The sequence below is a fragment of the Procambarus clarkii genome, chromosome 73 (genome assembly GCF_040958095.1).
Source record: "Procambarus clarkii isolate CNS0578487 chromosome 73, FALCON_Pclarkii_2.0, whole genome shotgun sequence".
Taxonomy (NCBI): domain Eukaryota; kingdom Metazoa; phylum Arthropoda; class Malacostraca; order Decapoda; family Cambaridae; genus Procambarus; species Procambarus clarkii.
The window spans coordinates 27605401-27621537 of record NC_091222.1 but is presented as its reverse complement, the minus strand read 5'-3'; the positions used below and the strand labels follow the sequence as shown (position 1 = coordinate 27621537).

Here is a 16137-nt window from a genome sequence, read left to right as displayed (position 1 = left end):
GCCAACGAGAAAGGGACAGGGAGATGCAGGGAGTTATGGAAGGGGAAAAATAGATAGGGAAGGGACAGGGGGAATGTGAAGGGTGGATGTGGAATGGGTTTTGGCCATGGAAAAGACATAAAGATGGTTCGGGGCATCAACTTAAGGAGAAAATGAAACAGGGGGTTTGGAAGGGGAAGGAACAGAGAAACGGGATATGATGGAACAGAAAGTTTGGAAGGGAGATGGCATAGAAAACTAGACAGGGGTGAAATATGCAGTTTAGGGAAAGGATGGAACAGGAAGATGGAACAAAAAGGGAATGGAACAAAGCGAAAGTATGGATCAGGTAAGTGGGAAGGGGATGGAACAGATGTTTAATGAAGAAACAGGTAGATAATAATTCCTTAGAGATGGAACAGATAGTTAACTAAGAGATGGAAGAGGGAACTAGGGCATAAGACAGAACTATCAGCTGGGAAAGGAATGGAACAGAAAGTTAAGAGAAGATATAGAACAGGGAATAAAAGATTGGAACAAAGAATTAGGAAAATATTGAAACAAAGAATTAGGAAAATATTGAAACAGAATTGGGAAAAAATGAGGAGATTGTGGGAAGAAGCAGGTAGAAAGAACAGCCTTATTAGGAAGATAATAAGACGAGGCGAAGCAGGGAGATAGTGAGAAATTAGAGAGAAGGAGAGACACTTGAAGAGTTGAAATAAATTCTAGATTAAAGATGAACTTACAGGTAACGAGGCCAGCAAATTCTAACCTTCTCATTAAGGTACGTGTTCAATTACAGACAAGCGACTCTTCGCAGATCTGTTTATCCAAGCACCCATGTTTACTGCCACAGAACCTAAACACACACACACACACACACACACACACACACACACACTTAGGAACTGATGTGGTGGAGGCTGACTCCATACACAGTTTCAAATGTAGATATGATAGAGCCCAATAGGCTCAGGAACCTGTACACCAGTTGACTGACAGTTGAGAGGCGGGACCAAAGAGCCAGAGCTCAACCCCCGCAAAGCACAAAGTACAGTACAGTCTGGTGGACGTTTTGTGCTGCCCATAAACATAGGTTTCAGATCTGAACAAATCGTGGCTTTTTATACTGATGCTTTCAGGCCATTGGGAGTTAGTGAGACACAGACAGTGATAAAGAAAGACAGAAAGATATTTATACAGATCGATAACTATATCTGTCTCTTCTTCCATGTAGTATATTTACCAAATTAATCACCACTAGGCTACTACTGTTCTCTATCAATTCGCTGGGCAGAAATCACTTTACCGCCTGAACTAGGCTTCAACACATAGATTACTTTTATTATTAAAAAGTATTTATTATTTAATAGCATTATTATTAAATATTTTAAATAGTATTTTGAAAGTGAATATATTTTGGTCAACATATTTCAGCCACGTTAATGTGACTCCTCGTCTGATTAAATAGTTTTTATTTGTTATATTAATAATAATAAATAAATATTCTCACCTTTCACTGCTTCAAGTACATCAATATATATATTCCTCTCACAAACACAGATAATCAACCGATTCTCCATATATATCGTTTTGTAAATTGATCTCGTAATCAGTGAGGCTTCTTCCTAAATGATTCATATTTTAGTATAAACAAACAGTAGAATCATTTGTCAGTTGGTCCTCGTGTAAATGTAAACTTTTTACAGCTCCCATACACGAAACTGTATCCACCATGGATGAAACTGCATCCACCATGGATGAAACTGCATCCACCATGGATGAAACTGTATCCACTATGCATGAAACTGCATCCACCATGGATGAAACTGTATCCACCATGGATGAAACTGTATCCATCATTAATGAAACTGTATCCACCATGCACGAAACTACATCCACCATGCAGGAAACATCATCCACCATACATGAAACATCATCCACCATGCATGAAACATCACCCACCATGCACGAAAATGCATCCACCATGCACGAAACATCATCCACCATGCACGAAACATCATCCACCATGCATGAAACATCATCCACCATGCATGAAACATCATCCACCATGCACGAAACATCATTCACCATGCAGGAAACATCATCCACCATGCAGGAAACATCACCCACCATGCAGGAAACATCATCCACCATGCACGAAACATCACCCACCATGCAGGAAACATCATCCACCATGCAGGAAACATCATCCACCATGGCCGAAACATCATCCATCATGCAGGAAACATCATCCACCATGCAGGAAACATCACCCACCATGCAGGAAACATCATCCACCATGCACGAAACATCACCCACCATGCACGAAACATCACCCACTATGCACGAAACATCATCCACCATACAAGAAACATCACCCACCATGCACGAAACATCACCCACCATGCACGAAACATCACCCAACATGCACGAAACATCACCCACCAAGCAGGAAACATCATCCACCAAGCACGAAACATCATCCAACATGCACGAAACATCATCCACCATGCACAAAACATCATCCACCATTCACGAAACATCATCCACCATGCACGAAACATCACCCATCATACACGAAACATCATCAACCATACACGAAACATCACCCACCATGCACGAAACATCATCCACCATGCACGAAACATCACCCATCATGCACGAAACATCACCCACCATGCACGAAACATCACCCACCATGCACGAAACATCACCCACCATGCACGAAACATCACCCACCATGCAGGAAACATCACCCACCATGCACGAAACATCACCCACCATGCAGGAAACATCACCCACCATGCAGGAAACATCACCCACCATGCACGAAACATCACCCACCATGCACGAAACATCATCCACCATGCACGAAACATCATCCACCATGCAGGAAACATCACCCACCATGCAGGAAACATCACCCACCATGCAGGAAACATCACCCACCATGCAGGAAACATCACCCACCATGCAGGAAACATCATCCACCATGCAGGAAACATCACCCACCATGCAGGAAACATCACCCACCATGCACGAAACATCACCCACCATGCAGGAAACATCACCCACCATGCAGGAAACATCACCCACCTTGCACGAAACATCACCCACCATGCAGGAAACATCACCCACCATGCACGAAACATCACCCACCATGCAGGAAACATCACCCACCATGCACGAAACATCACCCACCATGCAGGAAACATCACCCATCATGCACGAAACATCACCCACCATGCAGGAAACATCACCCACCATGCACGAAACATCACCCACCATGCACGAAACATCACCCACCATGCAGGAAACATCACCCACCATGCAGGAAACATCACCCACCATGCAGGAAACATCACCCACCATGCAGGAAACATCACCCACCATGCAGGAAACATCATCCACCATGCAGGAAACATCACCCACCATGCAGGAAACATCACCCACCATGCACGAAACATCACCCACCATGCAGGAAACATCACCCACCATGCAGGAAACATCACCCACCTTGCACGAAACATCACCCACCATGCAGGAAACATCACCCACCATGCACGAAACATCACCCACCATGCAGGAAACATCACCCACCATGCACGAAACATCACCCACCATGCAGGAAACATCACCCATCATGCACGAAACATCACCCACCATGCAGGAAACATCACCCACCATGCACGAAACATCACCCACCATGCAGGAAACATCACCCACCATGCAGGAAACATCACCCACCATGCAGGAAATATCACCCATCATGCACGAAACATCATCCATCATGCACGAAACATCACCCATCATGCACGAAACATCACCCACCATGCACGAAACATCATCCACCATGCACGAAACATCACCCACCATGCAGGAAACATCACCCACCATGCACGAAACATCACCCACCATGCAGGAAACATCACCCATCATGCACGAAACATCATCCACCATGCACGAAACATCACCCATCATGCAGGAAACATCACCCATCATGCACGAAACATCATCCACCATGCACGAAACATCACCCATCATGCAGGAAACATCACCCATCATGCACGAAACATCATCCACCATGCAGGAAACATCACCCACCATGCACGAAACATCACCCACCATGCAGGAAACATCATCCATCATGCACGAAACATCATCCACCATGCAGGAAACATCACCCATCATGCAGGAAACATCACCCATCATGCACGAAACATCATCCACCATGCAGGAAACATCACCCACCATGCACGAAACATCACCCACCATGCAGGAAACATCACCCATCATGCACGAAACATCACCCACCATGCAGGAAACATCACCCACCATGCACGAAACATCACCCACCATGCAGGAAACATCACCCACCATGCAGGAAACATCACCCACCATGCAGGAAACATCACCCATCATGCACGAAACATCATCCACCATGCACGAAACATCACCCATCATGCAGGAAACATCACCCACCATGCACGAAACATCACCCATCATGCACGAAACATCACCCACCATGCAGGAAACATCACCCACCATGCACGAAACATCACCCACCATGCACGAAACATCACCCATCATGCACGAAACATCATCCACCAAGCACGAAACATCATCCACCATGCACGAAACTGCAAGTTTACCACAACCAAATAATATGGTTCCATTAAGAAGTATAAAATAATAAAGCAACAAAGTGCTCCAAGGTGATCAGCTGGGCGGCACCGCCAAGGGTCCTCCCCCATTCTGGGCGAGTCCACACCGTAAACCCCCACCTGTGGGCGCGTCTCAGCAGTCACCCTCCGACCACCGTCGAGGGAGGATGTGTCGCTCTTGCCTCCATTATGCTATCTCCTCCTAACTGCCTTATATCATCTCATTATCACTACTTGCATGACTAATTAGTGCGTGTAAAGCTCAGTATAAGATCACTGATAAGTTATCCTCTCTGCACTAGACAAACTATGGTAATTAAAGGGCTCTTACCGTCATATTGGAGGAGTGAGGACGCTTTTGCCGCCCAATGTCAAAATGGCGCCACTTTACACCTCTCAGTCGGCCGCAAGTTCTTCATTCGACTGTCACTGTCGGCTTCTTTATGTCCTGACACGACGTGGGGTCAAGACACGCGTCTGGGGTCAAGACAAGAGTGTGGGGTCAAGACAACAAGGGTATACCCGCCTTTAAGGTCCAAGATCGTACACATTCGTCAGCAAAACGGCTAAAATGTCACAGTGAAGCGAGGACGTGTGTGCTCTCCTGCCTTGACCTCCACACTGTCACCTGACGACCCTTGTACACCCGCCACGCCCCCACCCCTGACGTCATGTATACGTCACACCACCCATGACGACATGTACACGTCACACCTCCACTCATGACGACATGTACACGTCACACCTCCGCCCGTGACGTCATCTTTGCACACGACACCACCCGTGACGTCATCTTTGCACACGACACCACTCATGACGTCATGTATACGTCACACCTCCACTCATGACGTCATGTATACGTCACACATCCCACCGATGACGACATGTACACGTCACACCTCCACTCATGACGTCATGGTCACGTCACACCTCCACTCATGACGTCATGGACACGTCACACCTCCACTCATTACGTCACACCTCAACCCATGACGACATGTACACGTCACACCTCCACTCATGACGACATGTACACGTCACACCACTCATGACGTCATGTATACGTCACACCTCGACTCATGACGTCATGTACACGTCACACCCCCACTCATGACGTCATATTTCCTGAAAATAGTTTCACAAGTTACTGTTGCTCTACGCGTGTATCCATTCTCCCAGTCTATCCTCACATGGTTCACGTCCCTCAGGATTAACAGCCTGGATTCATTCCTGTGAACGACAGAAGCAGCTTTCTGTCTTATATTAATGTAGGCAAGTTGTTTCATATTCCTGTCTGGGTCTTCTGTCACTCGGTGTAGTGTTATCACAAATACCAATTTGTTGCCCTCTAATTGGCATAGTGCTTGTTAAGTACTCAACTACTTGTGCTTGCGGGGATTGAGCTTTGACTCTTTGGTCCCGCCTCTCAGCCATCAATCAACTGGTGTACAGGTTCCTGAGCCTAGATAGAAAACAGAGTAGTAGCCTAGTGGTGATTAATTTAGTAAATAGACAACGTGGAAGAAGTGACAGATATAGTTATCGATCTGTATAAATGTTTTTCTGTCTTTCTTTATCACTGTCTGTGTCTCACTAACTCCTAATGGCCTGAAAGCACCAGTATAAAAAGCTACGATTTGTTCAGCGAACAAATTTCAGTTTTGTGAAACCTATGTTTATGGGCAGCACAAAACGTGCACCAGACTGTACTCACCTATTTGTGCTTTGCGGGGGTTAAGCTCTGGCTCTTTGGTCCCGCCTCTCAACTGTCAATCAACTGGTGTACATGTTCCTGAGCCTATTGGGCTCTATCATATCTACATTTGAAACTGTGTATGGAGTCAGCCTCCACCACATCACTGCCTAATGCATTCCACCTGTTAACTACTCTGACACTGAAAAAGTTCTTTCTAACGTAAGTATGTGTGCGCTTCTATCTATCTATACTACCAGTTCGTCAATGACGAAAGACTCGTTAAATTGTGTATGGAAAAAGTCGTTCGAGACGAGCTTGGACGCGAAATGGTGAGAAATCAGCTTATAATCCCATTTAATTAGAGTAAATGTAATCTTCGTTTTAAAAGGGAATTTCATTAGGGAGTATCCGGCTTATAACTGTAAAACTAAGATTATCTCCAAAAACAGTCACATTTCAAATTCATCCCTGCCTACTTTCATGATTCGTTTTCATAGGGATTAATATTGTGGGCCGAACTCAACAGAATGAAGCAATCAACTTTTCAATTGATGTTTCTGAAGGACTATGTTCTCTTTTTTCGCCTCTAGCATATATCATAAGTATGCTTCTCTAGCATATACGTTAGTATGCTTCTCTAGCATATACCATAAGTATGCTTCTCTAGCATATACCATAAGTATGCTTCTCTAGCATATACCATAAGAATGCTTCTCTAGCATATACCATAAGTATGCGTAAACGATGACACGTATATGAGAAATTTGAGTTTCAAATCATTCAAACGGTATTGGCGGAAGAGGCTTTGGGGTCATTGGAATCTTATTTATATTTACTTGCTCAGATTTCTACGACAAAATTTTATATATCTGGTCAATAGGAAGTGATTTATGGTACTGACAATCGCTCCTACTAGCAGAAGTGATTGGTGAAGGATTGGTGATTGGTTTTATGTGAAGCGAAAATTCCACTCTTTTGTGAATTTTCAGTGATCATAAAAGTATGTATCGATGCTGCCAATACATTTATTAGGTTTCTTTGGCTTCAGGAAAACATTGATGAATATATATATATATATATATATATATATATATATATATATATATATATATATATATATATATATATATGTTCAAGGTTTTAATTGCTCAGGTGAATGATATATAGATATATAAATATATATATAATATATATTGTGAACCCGTAGCCTCATTATTTACACTACCGAAAGTGAGAGTTATTCCTCATTTGAGTACTTCTTTTTTTTTTATCTTTATTTAAAAAAAATACAATATAAATTACATATACATAAGTGTTACAAGGCAATTATACATTACAATTCTTAGTGAACAAGTGTTTCAGTAGTACAGAACAAGATCTTTAGAAAACCCTGAATGTTATTGAAAACTTCTCTTGGAAAATCGACAGCAAAAACCTCATACTAGCAATTATAAGTAACCTAATCGCTGCACAGAGTAAAGGGTTTCGAATCTCTTTTGTATGGATACCATCACATAAATATAACCCATTATAATGACACAGACATTGCACACGAGGACCAACTGACAAATGATTCTACTGTTTACTAAAATAATAATCGATAAGGAAGAAGCCTCACTGATTACGAGATCAATTTACAAAACGATATATATGGAGAATCGGTTGATTATCTGTGTTTGAGAGAGGAATATATATATTGATGTACTTGAAGCAGTGAAAGGTGAGGATATTTATTTATTATTATTAAAATAATCAATAAATATCATTTAAGGTATTTAATAGTAATAATATTAATAAATACTATTAATACTATTTAATAATAAAAATATTCTATGTGTTGAAGCCTAGTTCAGGCGGTAAAGTGATTTCTGCCCAGCGAATTGCTAGAGAACAGTAGTAGCCTAGTGGTGATTAATTTGGTAAATAAACTACAGGAAGAAGTGACAGATATAGTTATCAATCTGTATAAATGTCTTTCTTTATCACTGTCTGTGTCTCACTCACTCCTAATGGCCTGAAAGCATCATTATAAAAAGCTACGATTTGTTCAGATCTGAAACCTATGTTTATGGGCAGCACAAAACGTCCACCAGACTGTACTCACCTATTTGTGCTTTGCGGGGGTTAAGCTCTGGCTCTTTGGTCCCGCCTCTCAACCGTCAGTCAACTGGTGTACAGGTTCCTGAGCCTATTGGGCTCTATCATATCTACACTTGAAACTGTGTATGGAGTCAGCCTCCACCACATCACTGCCTAATGCAGGTGGCTGCCGTTACCTGTGACAGGTGGCTGCCGTTACCTGTGACAGGTGGCTGCCGTTACCTGTGACAGGTGGCTGCCGTTACCTGTGACAGGTGGCTACCGTTACCTGTGACAGGTGGCTACCGTTACCTGTGGCAGGAGGCTACCGTTACCTGTGGCAGGTGGCTACAGTTATCTGTGGCAGGTGGCTACCGTTACCTGTGGCAGGTGGCTACCGTTACCTGTGGCAGGTGGCTACCGTTACCTGTGGCAGGTGGCTACCGTTACCTGTGGCAGGTGGTTACCGTTACCTGTGGCAGGTGGCTACCGTTACCTGTGACAGGTGGTTACCGTTACCTGTGGCAGGTGGCTACCGTTACCTGTAGCAGGTAACTACCGTTACCTGTAGCAGGTAACTACCGTTACCTGTGGCAGGTGGCTACCGTTACCTGTGGCAGGTGGCTATCGTTACCTGTGGCAGGTGGCTACCGTTACCTGTGGCAGGTGGCTACATGAGGTACCTGGAGCTTTGCAATTACTTTATTACCTCTCGTGTTCTTGAAGATATCCTCATAATGCTCCCAGAGTCTGCCAGTGCAGACTACTTATCACACCTAGCATCATGTAACTAGTTTTCTGACACACTCTGTACTCCCCTTCATATATCATAAATGCAGACGCAACTAAATTTATCAATAATAATAAAAAATTTATAAAAATAAGACAAAAATCATCAACGTTAGCATATACCATAAGTATGCTTCTCTAGCATATACCATAAGTATGCGTCTCTAGCATACACCATCAGTATGCTTCTCTAGCATATACCATAAGTATGCTTCTCTAGCATATACCATAAGTATGCTTCTCTAGCATATACCATAAGTATGATCCTAGCATATACCATAAGTATGCTTCTCTAGCATATACCATAAGTATGCTTCCCTAGCATACACCATAGGTATGCTTCTCTAGCATATACCATAAGTATGCTTCTCTAGCATATACCATAAGTATGCTTCTCTTGCATATATCATTAGTATGCTTCTCTAGCATATACCATAAGTATGCTTCTCTAGCATATACTATAAATATGCTTCTCTAGCATATACCATAAGTATGCTTCTCTAGCATATACCATAAGTATGCTTCTCTTGCATATATCATTAGTATGCTTCTCTAGCATATACCATAAGTATGCTTCTCTAGCATATACTATAAGTATGCTTCTCTAGCATATACCATAAATATGCTTCTCTAGCATATACCATAAGTATGCTTCTCTAGCATATAGCAGTATGTTTCTCTAGCATATACCATAAGTATGCGTAAATGATGACACGTATATGAGAAATTTGAGTTTCAATTAAATCATTCAAACGGAATTGGCGGAAGAGGCTTTGGGTCATTGGAATCATATTTATATTTACTTGCTCAGATTTCCACGACAAAATTTTATATATCTGGTCAATAGGAAGTGATTTATGGTACTGAAAATCGCTACTACTAGCAGAAGTGATTGGTGAAGGATTGGTGATTGGTTTTATGTGAAGCGAAAATTCCACTCTATTGTGAATTTTCAGTAATTAAATCATAAAAGTTTGTATCGATGCTGCCAATGTATTTATTAGCTTTCTTTAGCTTCAGGAAAACATTGATGAATATATATATATATATATGTTCAAGGTTCCAATTGCTCAGGTGAATGATATATAGATATATAAATATATATAATATATATTGTGAGTCCCGTAGCCTCATAATTTACGCTAAGCCGAAAGTGAGAGTTATTCCTCATTTGAGTCCTTCAGAGGATCTAGAGGAATGTTTTAATACAAGTAACCATTGTTGGATATTACAGATGAGGCAATTGAAAACTTCTCTTGGAAAATCGACAGCAAAAACCTCATACTAGCAATTATATGTAACCTAATCGCTGCACAGAGTAAAGGGTTTCGAATCTCTTTTGTATGGATACCATCACATAAATATAACCCATTATAATGACACAGACATTGCAGCCAAATTAGCGTGTAACAAAGATGAAGTTGAATAAGATCTAGGTAGCCTCACCTCTGCTGTCAAAACTGTATTGGTCCAAACACTCAGGTCTGATAGAAGAGAAATTACTGACTCTCAAAGGCCTGAAAGCACCTGTATAAAAATTTATGATTTGTTTAGATCAGAAACCTATGTTTATGGGCAGCACAAAACGTGGACCAGACTGTGCGACACAGTGGTTGCCAGGATCAGGTTTGGTTACCATTACCTGTGGCAGGTGGCTACCGTTACCTGTGGCAGGTGGCCACCGTTACCTGTGGCAGGTGGCTACCGTTACCTGTGGCAGGTGGCTAAACTTACTTGTGGCAGGTGGCTACCGTGACCTGTGGCACGTGGCTACCGTTACCTGTGGCAGGTGGCCACCGTTTCTTGTGGCAGGTGGCTACCGTTACCTGTGGCAGGTGGCTACCGTTACCTGTGGCAGGTGGCTACCGTTACCTGTGGCAGGTGGCTAAACTTACTTGTGGCAGGTGGCTACCGTGACCTGTGGCAGGTGGCTACCGTTACCTGTGGCAGGTGGCTAAACTTACTTGTGGCAGGTGGCTACCGTGACCTGTGGCAGGTGGCTACCGTTACCTGTGGCAGGTGGCTACCGTTACCTGTAGCAGGTAACTACCGTTACCTGTGGTAGGTGGCTACCGTTACCTGTGGCAGGTGGCTACCGTTACCTGTGGCAGGTGGCTACCGTTACCTGTGGCAGGTGGCTACATGAGGTACCTGGAGCTTTGCAATTACTTTATTACCTCTCGTGTTCTTGAAGATATCCTCATAATGCTCCCAGAGTCTGCCAGTGCAGACTACTTATCACACCTAGCATCATGTAACTAGTTTTCTGACACACTCTGTACTCCCCTTCATATAGCATAAATGCAGACGCGCCTAAATTTATCAATAAAAATAAAAAATTTATAAAATTAAGACAAAAATCATCAACGTTAGCATATACCATAGGTATGCGTCTCTAGCATATACCATCAGTATGCTTCTCTAGCATATACCATAAGTATGCTTCTCTAGCATATACCATAAGTATGCTTCTCTAGCATATACCATAAGTATGATCCTAGCATATACCATAAGTATGCTTCTCTAGCATATACCATAAGTATGCTTCCCTAGCATACACCATAGGTATGCTTCTCTATCATATACCATAAGTATGCTTCTCTAGCATATACCATAAGTATGCTTCTCTTGCATATATCATTAGTATGCTTCTCTAGCATATACCATAAGTTTGCTTCTCTAGCATATACTATAAACATGCTTCTCTAGCATATACCATAAGTATGCTTCTCTAGCATATACCATAAGTATGCTTCTCTTGCATATATCATTAGTATGCTTCTCTAGCATATACCATAAGTATGCTTCTCTAGCATATACTATAAGTATGCTTCTCTAGCATATACCATAAATATGCTTCTCTAGCATATACCATAAGTATGCTTCTCTAGCATATACCAGTATGTTTCTCTAGCATATACCATAAGTATGCGTAAATGATGACACGTATATGAGAAATTTGAGTTTCAATTAAATCATTCAAACGGAATTGGCGGAAGAGGCTTCAGGGTCATTGGAATCATATTTATATTTACTTGCTCAGATTTCAACGACAAAATTTTATATATCTGGTCAATAGGAAGTGATTTATGGTACTGAAAATCGCTCTTAGTAGCAGAAGTGATTGGTGAAGGATTCGTGATTGGTTTTATGTGAAGCGAAAATTCCACTCTATGGTGAATTTTTCAGTAATTAGATCATAAAGGTTTGTATCGATGCTGCCAATGTATTTATTAGCTTTCTTTAGCTTCAGGAAAACATTGATGAATATATATGTTCAAGGTTCCAATTGGTCAGGTGAATGATATATAGATATATAAATATATATAATATATATTGTGAGTCCCGTAGCCTCATAATTTACGCTAAGCCGAAAGTGAGAGTTATTCCTCATTTGAGTCCTTCAGAGGATCTAGAGGAATGTTTTAATACAAGTAACCATTGTTGGATATTACAGATGAGGCAATTGAAAACTTCTCTTGGAAAATCGACAGCAAAAACCTCATACTAGCAATTATAAGTAACCTAATCGCTGCACAGAGTAAAGGGTTTCGAATCTCTTTTGTATGGATACCATCACATAAATATAACCCATTATAATGACACAGACATTGCAGCCAAATTAGCGTGTAACAAAGATGAAGTTGAATAAGAAGTAGGTAGCCTCATCTCTGCTGTCAAAACTGTATTGGTCCAAACACTCAGGTCTGATAGAAGAGAAATTACTGACTCTCAAAGACTGAAAGCACCTGTATAAAAATTTATGATTTGTTTAGATCAGAAACCTATGTTTATGGGCAGCACAAAACGTGGACCAGACTGTGCGACACAGTGGTTGCCAGGATCAGGTTTGGTTACCATTACCTGTGGCAGGTGGCTACCGTTACCTGTGGCAGGTGGCCACCGTTACCTGTGGCAGGTGGCTACCGTTACCTGTGGCAGGTGGCTAAACTTACTTGTGGCAGGTGGCTACCGTGACCTGTGGCAGGTGGCTACCGTTACCTGTGGCAGGTGGCTACCGTTACCTGTGGCAGGTGGCTACCGTTACCTGTGGCAGGTGGCTACCGTTACCTGTGGCAGGTGGCTACCGTTACCTGTGGCAGGTGGCTACCGTTACCTGTGGCAGGTGGCTACCGTTACATGTGGCAGGTGGCTACCGTTACCTGTGGCAGGTGGCTAAACTTACTTGTGGCAGGTGGCTACCGTGACCTGTGGCAGGTGGCTACCGTTACCTGTGGCAGGTGGCCACCGTTTCTTGTGGCAGCTGGCTACCGTTACCTGTGGCAGGTGGCTACCGTTACCTGTGGCAGGTGGTTACCGTTACCTGTGGCAGGTGGCTACCGTTACCTGTGGTAGGTGGCTATCGTTACCTGTGGCAGCTGGCTACCGTTACCTGTGGCAGGTGGCTACCGTTACCTGTGGCAGGTGGCTACATGAGGTACCTGGAGCTTTGCAATTACTTTATTACCTCTCGTGTTCTTAAGGTATCCTCATAATGCTCCCAGAGTCTGCCAGTTCAGACTACTTATCACACCTAGCATCATGTAACTAGTTTTCTGACACACTCTGTACTCCCCTTCATATAGCATAAATGCAGACGCAACTAAATTTATCAATAATAATAACAAATTTATAAAAATAAGACCAAAATCATCAACTTTAGCATATACCATCAGTATGCTTCTCTAGCATATTCCATAAGTATGCATCTCTAACATATACCATAAGTATGCTTCTCTAGCATATACCATAAGTATGCTTCTCTAGCATATACCATAAGTATGCATCTCTAACATATACCATAAGTATACTTCTCTAGCATATACCACAAGTATGCTTCTCTAGCATATACCATAAGTATGCTTCTCTAGCATATACCATAAGTATGCATCTCTAACATATACCATCAGTATGCTTCTCTAGCATATACCATAAGTATGCTTCTCTAGCATATACCACAAGTATGCTTCTCTAGCATATACCTTAAGTATGCGTAAATGATGACACTTATATGAGAAATTTGAGTTTCAATTAAATCATTCAAACGGTATTGGCGGAAGAGGCTTTGGGTCATTGGAATCTTATTTATATTTACTTGCTCAGATTTCTATGATAAAATTTTATATATCTGGTCAATAGGAAGTGATTTGTGGTACTGAAAGTCGCTCCTACTAGCAGAAGTGATTGGTGAAGGATTGGTGATTGGCTTTATGTGAAGCGAAAATTCCACTCTTAGATCATAAAAGTTTGTATCGATGCTGCCAATGTATTTATTAGCTTTCTTTGGCTTCAGGAAAACATTGATGAATACATCTATATATATATATATGTTCAAGGTTCCAATTGCTCAGGTGACTGACACATAGATAAATAAATATATATACAATATATATTGTGTACCCGTAGCCTCATAATTTACGCTAAGCCGAAAGTGAGAGTTATTCCTCATTTGAGTCCTTCAGAGGATCTAGAGGAATGTTTTAATACAAGTAACCATTGTTGGATATTACAGAAGAGGCAATTGAAAACTTCTCTTGGAAAATCGACAGCAAAAACCTCATACTAGCAATTATAAGTAACCTAATCGCTGCACAGAGTAAAGGGTTTCGAATCTCTTTTGTATGGATACCATCACATAAATATAACCCATTATAATGACACAGACATTACAGCCAAATTAACGTGTAACAAAGATGAAGTTGAATAAGAAGTAGGTAGCCTCACCTCTGCTGTCAAAACTATGCTGGTCCACAATACATCACCGAATGGCCAGTTATCAGGCAATTCAGACCTGTTGGCATGAGGCAGTTTCATCCATGGTGGATACAGTTTCATGCATGGTGGATACAGTTTCATGCATGGTGGATACAGTTTCATGCATGGTGGATAGTTTCATGTATGGTGGATATAGTTTCATGCATGGTGGATGATATTTCATGCTTGGTGGATCCAGTTTCATCCATGGTGGATGCAGTTTCGTGTATGGGAGCTGTAAAAAGTTTACACTTACACGAGGACCAACTGACAAATGATTCTACAGTTTGTTTCTACTAAAATATGAATCATTTAGGAAGAAGCCTCACTGATTACGAGATCAATTTACAAAACGATATATATGGAGAATCGTTTGATTATCTGTGTTTGTGAGAGGAATATATATATTGATGTACTTGAAGCAGTGAAAGATGAGAATATTTACTTATTATTATTAATATAACAAATAAAAACTATTTAATCAGACGAGGAGTCACATTAACGTGGCTGAAATATGTTGACCAAAATATGTTCACTTTCCAATGTGTGGTTTGGTCATCAAAATACTATTTAAAATGTTTAATAATAATAATATTAATAAATACTATTAATATTATTTAATAATTAAAATAATCTATGTGTTGAAGCCTAGTTCAGGCGGTAAAGTGATTTCTGTCCAGCGAATTGATAGAGAACAGTAGTAGCCTAGTGGTGATTAATTTGGAAAATATACTACATGAAGAAGAGACAGATATAGTTATCAATCTGTATAAATGTCTTTCTGTCTTTCTTTATCACTGTCTGTGTCTCACTCACTCCTAATGGCCTGAAAGCATCAGAATAAAAAGCTACGATTTGTTCAGATCTGAAACCTATGTTTATGGGCAGCACAAAACTTCCACCAGACTGTACTGTACTTTGTGCTTTGCGGGGGTTGAGCTCTGGCTCTTTGGTCCCGCCTCTCAACTGTCAATCAACAGGTGTACAGGTTCCTGAGCCTATTGGGCTCTATCATATCTACACTTGAAACTGTGTATGGAGTCAGCCTCCACCACATCACTGCCTAATGCAAGTGGCTGCCGTTACCTGTGACAAGTGGCAATCGTTATCTGTGGCAGGTGGCTACCGTTATCTGTGGCAGGTGGCTACCGTTACCTGTGGTAGGTGGCT

General features: G+C 41.7%; 1 protein-coding gene across 1 annotated transcript; it reads left to right on the top strand.

Annotated features, from left to right (window-relative positions):
- Positions 1–1717: 1717 nt before the first annotated feature.
- LOC123774122 (mucin-2-like) lies at positions 1718–4678 on the top strand. Its single transcript, XM_045768250.1, has one exon. It carries the CDS (start codon positions 1718–1720, stop codon positions 4676–4678), a length of 2961 nt encoding a protein of 986 aa, XP_045624206.1.
- The last annotated feature ends 11459 nt before the right edge of the window (positions 4679–16137 follow it).